Source organism: Triticum urartu, chromosome 1A, assembly GCF_056163025.1.
Source record: "Triticum urartu cultivar PI428250 chromosome 1A, HENAU_Tu73, whole genome shotgun sequence".
Classification (NCBI taxonomy): Eukaryota; Viridiplantae; Streptophyta; class Magnoliopsida; order Poales; family Poaceae; genus Triticum; species Triticum urartu.
This window is the reverse complement of record NC_141873.1, coordinates 250,789,722-250,799,046: the sequence shown is the minus strand read 5'-3', so window position 1 is coordinate 250,799,046 and position 9,325 is coordinate 250,789,722. Positions and strand designations below refer to the sequence as shown.

The 9,325-nt window shown below is 44.5% G+C and overlaps 1 protein-coding gene across 3 annotated transcripts; it reads right to left on the bottom strand.

Moving 5' to 3' along the window:
* Positions 1–6,115: 6,115 nt before the first annotated feature.
* Positions 6,116–9,063, bottom strand: LOC125532822 (uncharacterized). Of its 3 annotated transcripts, none has more exons than XM_048696720.2 (9): positions 8,954–9,063; positions 8,534–8,663; positions 7,818–7,944; positions 7,686–7,732; positions 7,301–7,601; positions 7,113–7,225; positions 6,753–6,947; positions 6,454–6,486; positions 6,116–6,354 (listed from the first exon to the last, which is right to left on the bottom strand). In XM_048696720.2, exons 2-9 carry the CDS (start codon positions 8,642–8,644, stop codon positions 6,262–6,264), a joined length of 1,020 nt encoding a protein of 339 aa, XP_048552677.2. In that variant the 5' UTR covers positions 8,645–8,663; positions 8,954–9,063; the 3' UTR covers positions 6,116–6,261. The 3 variants fall into 3 exon arrangements, with proteins under 3 accessions (XP_048552677.2, XP_087374050.1, XP_087374055.1); XM_087517924.1 differs by having other exon boundaries at positions 7,839–7,944; XM_087517929.1 differs by lacking the exon at positions 6,454–6,486.
* Between the last annotated feature and the right edge of the window lie 262 nt (positions 9,064–9,325).

The following is a 9,325-nucleotide window of genomic DNA, read 5'->3' as shown; positions in this document are numbered from 1 at the left end:
TGTTGCTTTGATATGCAGTTTTGTTACACATAATCTAGCCAAAAGGCTTTTAAATTTGTACCTGAATACATAGCTGTGTATCCACTGTGAATGAGGATTTTTGCTTCTGTTTATTTGACTCAGTGGAGTGAATTGTGTTACCAGATTAATTCCTTGGGATTACCATAATAGGATCTTGATCCCTGATTATAGAACACCCTAAATATAGTGGACGATTGCTAACTAGAATCGGCTGAGTCCATTAGCAATAGCCCATGGCTGCATCTTGGGATCTCTGGGAGTGAGGACATGGCCAGGAAGAAGGGCAGCAGGAGGGCGACGTAGGAGACGCATAGGTTGCCGCCGGCACTGACCTTGCAGTGGCCGGCGGTGGTAATCGGTCTTCTGATCACCTTGAGTGTCCTCATTTTAGGGTCGGTGGTTAGGAGTTTGGGTATGATCCGTAGGTATGTGTATCCCACAAAGGGGTACAATCTGCTCTTTATATAGGTGGCGCTAAAGGAGCCAGGACCGAAACCAACAGCTGGATTTGGTGGCCCCGAGCATGGCACGCATGTGGGGTAAAAGGCTCCCCCTTTTCTCTTCAATTACAATCTCACATCAAAATTCCAACAAATTGGTAATACAAATCTGCTGAGTTGAGCCTTTTTTCCTCTGGTAAGTGACAACTACACCATGCAGTGAAAGTTTGGTGGAGCAAATCAGAAAGGCCAAGTGCCAACTGAACTTTTTCATAGAAAGCAGCGCTGGTTGTTTTTTCGATAAAGGGCGTTTTTATTATCTCAAAAAGTAGCATCAAGAGGATACAAAGCATTATGAGTAACATCCGGCCTTTACGTAACTAAGATGCACACAGTCAATCACCTAAAGTCTGATAAAAAGAAAGAAAAAAAGACGACAAATGGGCGACAGTAGAGTCATATAGACTGACACTATGCCTATGTCGAGAGGGGTGGTGGACCGACCCGGAGATTATGCTGTCACCCATGTTGGGTAAAAACCTCCGTAACCACCTGCTCCAACCGCGTACACCGATTCATTATCGGCGTCTCACCATTGCGGAGTGGAAACATGTAGAGGAGCAGCTAGAGAAACGTTTGAGCAGTTGGAAAGGCAAATTGCTCTCAGTTGGAGGACGATTGGTTTTGATTAACTCTGTCCTCACAAATATGGTTCTTTATATACTCTCTTTCTTCCAACTCTCAAAAGGGGTCCTGCAAAGACTGGACTATTTTAGATCCAGACTTTTTTGGCAAGGAGATGGTGAAAAGAAAAAATACAGGTTGGCCAAATGGAGTGTGGTTTGTAGGCCAACAGACCAAGGTGGCCTTGAAATTCATGACCTGGAAGTCAAGAATAAGACCCTACTTAGTAAGTGGTTGTTTAAACTTCTTACTGAGGATGGTGTTTGGCAAACCATTCTGCGCAATAAGTATCTAGGTCAAAAGGCGGTGTCTAAGGCATATTGAAAACCTGGTGACTCGCACTTTTGGGCTAGCCTAATGGCAGCAAAGAAACATCTCTTTCGCTTTGGGTCTTTCGCAATAAAGGACGGGTTGAAGATTCATTTTTGAGAAGACATCTGGCTAGGCAATGCCACTCTCCGAGAACAATATCCAGCCTTGTACAACATCGCTCGCGATAAGAATACAACTATTGCGCAGGTGCTCAGTTCATTCCCACCCAATATTTCGTTTAGGCGGGATTTGATTGGCCCCCGTCTTACGTCATTGCATAATCTTTTATCCCGTCTGGATTTTATCAATTTGACACAAGGTCGGAATGTGTTTCGCTGGAACCTTACTACATCGGGGTCTTTCACAGTAGACTTTATGTATTGTGCGCTCACGCATTCTGAGGTACCAGTGAGTATAAACAGAGTTGGGTGTTGATGGTGCTCGGTGATGGATGGGGATGGATGCTGAAGCTAGTTTCTCTCATGTTCTCTTCAACTTAAAAAGGAGCTGTGATGGAAGGTTGTATGTGTGCTGCATTCAGTAAACTGTGAGAAGCTAACCAGTTGTCCAATTTTATCGTCCAATTTGAGATTAGTTAGTAGAAAAAATTCCTTAAGTGTGTTTACCAGTGATTAATGGATGATCATGACAAGTTTGCTTTATTTGTTAACACTATGGTTAGTAATATTAGCCTGTATGAACTTCGGAAAACATTTGAGCAAGACTACTTGGCGCACGATGTACTGTAGATTGAGAATCTGGAAACATGAAGTGAGTGAAGATTCGGCATTTGTTATCCTAATGCCCGCGGAATGTAACTGAGAAAACAGAAAATAGATTATGCAGTTAAAAGGTACTGACCCTAGACTTTTTTTTGTCGCGTAAAAGCAATTCTGTGTACAGCATCGTACATCTATGCCTATAGTCAAACCAAGCAAACGAACAGCATAGCACTGAAGACCCACCATTCCTTGCTGTGGATATATGCATTGCCTGCTTGCCTTTTTTTTTTGGCAAACAACATTGCTTTGGGCCACAGAAGCGACATGAATAAGCTCCGATAGATACGTTCTGTTCTTGGTTCACAATTAAGCCCCTACCTATAGGATTAAGCTCTTGTACATATCTGAACAGTTGCACCAGCTTGTCAACAGACACAACTTTCTTTCATACCTAATTAAAAAAGGAAGATGCTAAAGCTTAAGAAACACATTATAAGATTAAAAAGAAATGTAAATATGGGGTGAAATAGGAGGTACCTCTCCATCAATCAAAAGCTGCATCGCCAAAATAGCTGTTCTCAACCCGAAAGGTTGGGCGGAATATATGAATCCCCTTATATAGTGAAAACTTTCAGAAAACCTAACTTATTATGAGATAAATATGTTACATAGTGAGAAGAACGGAGATACCGGCATGGATCCTAAATCTGGTTTCCCGGAAATGGATTAAGAAAATTCCTTACAGCACAGAACATACAAGTTACACCAGAATTTGACAAGAGAGGCCGGGGTAGACCGAGGAGTCCGTAAAAAGGGATCTGAAGGACTGGAGTATCACCAGCAAACTAGCCATGGATAGGGATGCGTGAAAGTTTGCTATCCATGTGACAGAATCATGAGTTGGTTGCGAGATCTTATGGGTTTCACCTCTAGCCTACCCCAACTTGTTTGGGACTAAAAGCTTTGTTGATGTTGTTGTTGTACAGAACTGACAAGTTACTGGTAACAGCGAATATGGATTTTCCTTCAGCCTACGGCGAACGTTTAGCAGCAGAAAAAGTCTACTTGACCCGCACAGGTTTGGAGCCGTGATAACATAACCCGTGAGGTTTTAAACCAGATAAATAACCAGCCCACCTTTGGAACAGGGGATGTTGTCCCGGCTCCAAACCTCATGGGATCAAGTAGACATTCTTTCTATCAGACACTTGCCGTTATAATGTTGCTGTCGAGTGGAGATAGATAATAGTATATGCCTTCTGAATCAAAGGTTCAAACTCCTGCAAAGAGAAAGGATCCTGCTTTTAGAATGAACCTAATTCACATTTTATGCCTTATATATTTTGATTCTCTTTTCTATGACTGGCAAAATAACAATACATAAAACTAAAAATCATGAATTACTATATACTAAGAGGGAACGACAAAACAATATTCGGAAGCATATTTATATGATTTATGCAATACAATATTGAGCAAGTATTCCCTGTAAACCAATCAAACATTCTTGGTTGCTTTTCTGTATATTTTCTTGTTTTCAGTTATATTTGTGCAGATTCATCTCTCAGTTTCGTAAAACCATTATACCAAGACTTTAAAATAATAGAGTTACGGAACAGTTGCCTTCATGTATGTTTGAAATTTGAACAAGCGAACATCATTCTTATGTACTTACTGCCAATGCACATAAGAATTAATGTTAAGAAACGCAGAGAGCACAGAAAACCCAACACTTCGGCCAAGCTAAAGATAGTTTTTCAATAAAAAAAAAGAGGCAAGTCATTCTGCACAAAGTAAGATGAACAGGTCAATTTTAAGCTGTTTGACTAAGACCAACAATGATGCATAATGCCCTAAGTTATGAATCAGCATCAGCACATAGCTAGAATTCAGAATTTCAGATTACCACATATGAATTGCAAATCTACCTATTGCATACATTGTATGTGTTTTTCTACCAGTGATTGAAGAGTCTAGGAAGATGTTAAACTTCTTTGATGTAACCTTCGTGGCTAGCCCCCGCGCCACCCTCCCGCTAGAGCGGCTCGGGTGGAAACCCTAGCCCCCGCCGCCGGGCACGTCCATCCTCCCCCTCCCCTCCGCCGCCGCTAGAGGAGGTCGCCGGGTGAAGCCCCAAGCGGCGGATGGCGGCGGCGGAGGCTCTCTTCCCTCCCACGCCAGATCAGGTGAGGCGGGTCACCCATGGCGCCGGGGCGCTTTCCCCCGATCCGCGTCGCGGTGGCGCGTCTAGGCGACGGCGCAAGGCGGCGGCGTAGTGCTGGGCAGGTGCGGCGGAGCTGCTAGGCTTCGAGGAAGACCTGGTTGCACCGGCCGTTCGATGGGCTCGCAGGGTCATGGCGGCCATGGTCGCGGTGGCTGGCGTCTCGACCTGTCGGCGGCGGCTAGATCCCGGAGCGGCGGCCCTGGAAGGTGGCGGCGGGTGAAGCTCGGGCTTCCCGTGGTGGCATGGCGTGGTGTTGTCCTTATCCAAGGCGGATCTGCATCGCCGATCTCATGGTTTTGCCGTGGATTGGTTCAGATCAGAGACGACGATGAGCGTGCGGGATCATCTCGGCGGCTCTCGCGGTTTGGCGAGGTGGGGTGAGAGCCCTCCTCCCAGGCTCCAGTGGTGGCACACTCAGGCAGTGGCCGGTGCGCCAGGGCTCCTACAGTGGCACTGTTGTTGCGGTTGGTCGCCGGATCTAGGCGGCTAGATCTGGGGCTTTGAAGGCGGTCGGGACAGTGCATAGGTTGTCGGGTGGATTTCTTGGGACGAATCCGGGTGATAACTTGGTCTTCGGTCGTTGGCCAGAGCCGGTGATGACAATGCCCTTATCATCGTTTCCTTCATGAAGGCATCATCGAGGTGAAGCTCCCAACCCCAACCCCACACCCAATACCTCCGGGGGAAACCCTAAATCAGCTGATCGGATAACGGCGGCATTCATGTGTCGTTACCCCCTTGGGGGCGGCATTCTTGGAGAGGCACTCGGGCTCGAGGGACCAGCGGATAGCTTCTTCGGTGGAGCGGTGTTTATTTCTACATATTCATGGCGGCGGTTCTCGGCAGCATGGAGCAGTGGAGACTTGGCGTCAGATGTGTGGCGATGGACACGCGCAGGAGGTCGACGTTGTCTGGCGTCGTGGTGGCGTCGATGGCAGAGAGGCTTGACAAGGTCAATGCGTCAATACATGCTTTGAGGATGGACCGAGGGAAGACGGAGGTGACGGTCCTTTGCAGCGTGTGCGTGTGGTACTCACTGAGAGTGCGCCGGACCAGAGTGTTACCCAGTCCCGCCTATGTGGCTTGGATGGGCATCCAACGTTAGATGTTAGGCTTTTGTGTGATGTCTATTTGGTATTTGGCCCGGACATTCGGCACCCCTTCATCAAGAGGATAAGAGTAGCGATATATGTCGTCTAGATGGTGGCCTCGGGCTTACTGTTGTATTTCTTTGTAAGGTCTTTGTGAATAATAAATAATATGGCCGCATGCATCTCCCAGATGCAGAGGCCGGGGGTGTTTCCTCCTTTTCTAAAAAAAAGAGGAAGATCAAGAGGAGCTGCAGCCACTGTTCTATCTGCTGCACCAGCAGGCAAAAGGTCTTATTCTTATTTTCCTTTCATCTATTACAGTTTCACCATTCTCATCCCCGACATCAGCTGGATGTTTTGATACCGCAGTCTCTTCCTCTTGCTTGTCCCGAGGGAAATATAGCGGAAGCAATCTACATAATGCTTACCATTGGCAAATGCAAGAAAAAATAAAATAATTTTTGGGCTTCAGCTTAAGTACCTTTTGTATATATCTGTACCAGAGTATCTGATGTGATGAAATTCATGTGATGCATCTCATGATGTATTGACAAGAAAAGTTGATTAAGAGACCTCCCCCCCCCCCCCCCCTTCATTAATAAGAGAGTACTTTACAAGCAGTTAGGAAGGATAAGCTGGTAATCTCTACTCTCTACACACTCAATATGGCAGCCGGCCTATGCCTTGCTGTCCTAGAAAAAATAACAGAACTCCTGTTGCTGATTCATTCCTACACCAAAAGTACTATACAATGTTTCTTGTATCATTCACAAGTGCAGCTTCATTTTGGAGGCTAGCTTCTGGATCTTTTCGACACAATCCTTGTCTAGAGTCGGCAAGATCCTTTTTTTAGCATTTCCCTGGAATTTAACGAATGTAAGCAATGAAAATCAGTGGTGTTCCATATTGAGTTCAAAAAACTTATCGTATACAACATTCTTTTTAGAAGTAGGCCTGACCGTGTAGGCTTTCTTAAGATTTCTCCATTTATCCTAAACATTAGAAAATAGATTGGTGTCAGTGTGGACCTAGGACAAAGAATTAAGGAGAGATTGGTGACAGTAAAATTATATGTTGATAACATAGAACACATGTACCAAACATAAAATTTTGTATCTTTCGTGGCGGAAAAATTATAGATGCATAGAAGATTAACAAAAAAAGTTTAAAATACAATAAATTAAAACATTGTCACAAGCAAAGAAAACATCTAATAATGCATTTGCTTTAGGGTGCAATATACACCAATCTACCATACCTTAAGATTCATTGCTGTTCGAACTGATGTTGAAAAGTTCTCATGTTTCAACTTCGTCCAATTTCCAACCCCAGATATATACAGAGCATCCACTAGTTTTTTCATCTCTTCGTATGTCCAGTGGTCATTGTTTTTTCTGTGCTCACATTTTTTGCCTTTACATATAGAGCTCATGTCCTGAAAGCATGTCGCATTCTAGGAAACATAACCGACATAGTTATGAGCATTTTTCCATTGATGGATGGCTGATAATAAATCTGAGCTCAAAAAGTGCACAAAGCAAAGAATGAATACATAAAGAACTCGTTGCACACATACTAATTTGTTGAATTTCTACCTGATAATAAACATAATTCTTACCCCTAAATGGTTAGGCAGAAGGAAAGTTTGTTCTGTGTTTAATGACCATATTCCTCTCTTGCGTGCACTTCTCAGGTGACTTCGGTGCCTCCAACCACTTTTCGGCATGTAATCTGAAGCATATAACATATGTATTTAACTACTTGAGACTATGGCAAGTGATATATATCAACCTTCATAATTCGTACCTAGCAGGTCTACTATGAAGGTAGCACAAGCCCCCTCCTCCAGCGGCGTGGCGGCGAGCGCAAGCCTCATGCTTCTCCGTTGACAAGGCAGCGGGTGCCCTTTCCCTCCTCCCTTTCTCTTCTTGTCCTCCTCTCCTCCTCCACCGAGGGCCATGGTGACAGGGGCCTCCTCTTTCTCAGGAAGCGCCGTGGCAGGCGCAGATCTCCTCCTCCCCCTTATCTCCTTGGTTTCTGGTGACGCAGGCGCAAGTGTTTGTATCATGCCATGATCACTAGTTGGTGAATAAAATTCACATTCAATCTGCCAAGATGAAACATATTTTCAGTAACATTTGTCACATCATTTATTTAGCAAGTTATACTTTTACATGTGCCAAAATCATGCCTCATGAGTTAAATTCGCCTCCTTTATATAAGTAGCACTGCGTGCACCTGCAAGCAAAGCTTCATACATTGGTTTCAAAGTGGAAACCACGGATAAAACTTGCTTGCTTATGTAACAAAGTTTGGAATATACCGCAAGAAGTAAACATTGCACCTCCAAACAATTTTTCAATATCGTGTTCATCTTGGGGTCCTTCTAAGACTGCTTGGAAGTCCATGGCGTCATAATCCAGATATGCTGAATAGACTTCAATCTCCGCCTGCCATCAAAACAATGAAATATACGTCGGTTTCGTGTGAGGATTTCGATGAGCCCACTGCAAACTCTATATATCCAAGTCATATTCGATAAGATCTGAAGAACTTGGATCATGTCTGAACTGTGCTAGCCCACATATATTGCATCCAGTTAAACAGAAAGTTCATGAAACCAGGGAATTGGAATAATTAAGCGTCAGTACTTTGTATTGACCATTTTGGTTGTGCTTAAAACTCTTCTTTCAGATAACTCATGAATCTTGAGTGAAATAACGAATTTACATATAGGGATTTGTTTCGTGCGCTCGATGAATGACAAACTGTACAGGTGGATGCCAGTCCAACACGACGCTTGTTGAGCAACACATCGTTCCCATTCTCAAAAAGAATAGCACAAAAAAAATCTCAAAAAGAAAAACAAAAGAAAGAAACACCAGTTTTGCACAGAGAGTACTTGAAGCAAGAAAGCAAAAGAGTAAAAAGGCAAAGGAGAAGAAGCATGAACGCTAGGAAAAGAACAATAATCTTCCACGGGAATGGATTTCTTCAGAGGCGATAAAGAAAATGGAGGGAAGCAAAGATGGGCCTTACCTGGGTCGGCGAATTCGAGCCCCCATCCAGAGGATCGGACAGCACGGGCACCCAAATCTCACCGTCTTCGGCCGGAAAGCTCCCTGTCCCCGACGACGCGCCCGCCTCCATTGCTGCTGCTGCCGCCGCGCTGTCAAAGAAATGGAAAGCTTATGAATGCAAGAATTTTGCCCCTGCAATCTGACCCTCCTCTGCATAAAAAAACGCAGTCTTTCGTGCAGAGAGACGCACAAAAAACCCGATCTTTTTCATCTCAGAACATAGATAAAGTAAAATTTCCACTTATAGAAATATCGGGGGGGAAGAGGATGAGCAGGGCAGGGCGGGGACTGCAAGAACAGGCATATCTTCTGGAGCGGCGAGAGGCGACAGCGGGAGATACGGGGAGAGGCGAGAGGCTTGTTTAGTGCTGGAGCTCACCGTGGCCCGGCCGTGGAGGGTAGTAGGACGCGCGAAGGGAGGAAGATGAAGGCGAGAGCTTCCAGGGTGACAGTGTGCAACTCGAATCCCACCACGGCAGAAAATTTGAAGGGGAGGCCTCTCCTTCCCCTTCTATATGCCTCCGGACCTCAAAGTAAGTTAACTATTTTGAAACTAGCCGTGACATCCGGTGTAATGTTTTTTTTGAAAGATTCACCGGATGTCTCATCTAACTTTTTTCATACAAGTATCAATTAATGTGACAAGTCATTAGATATGAAAGAATATTTATTGATGCGACAAGTCATTGAGGTATCATTGTATTTTATGGGTTGTTGTTGGATTACGTGCAGTCAAATATTATAGTGTTTA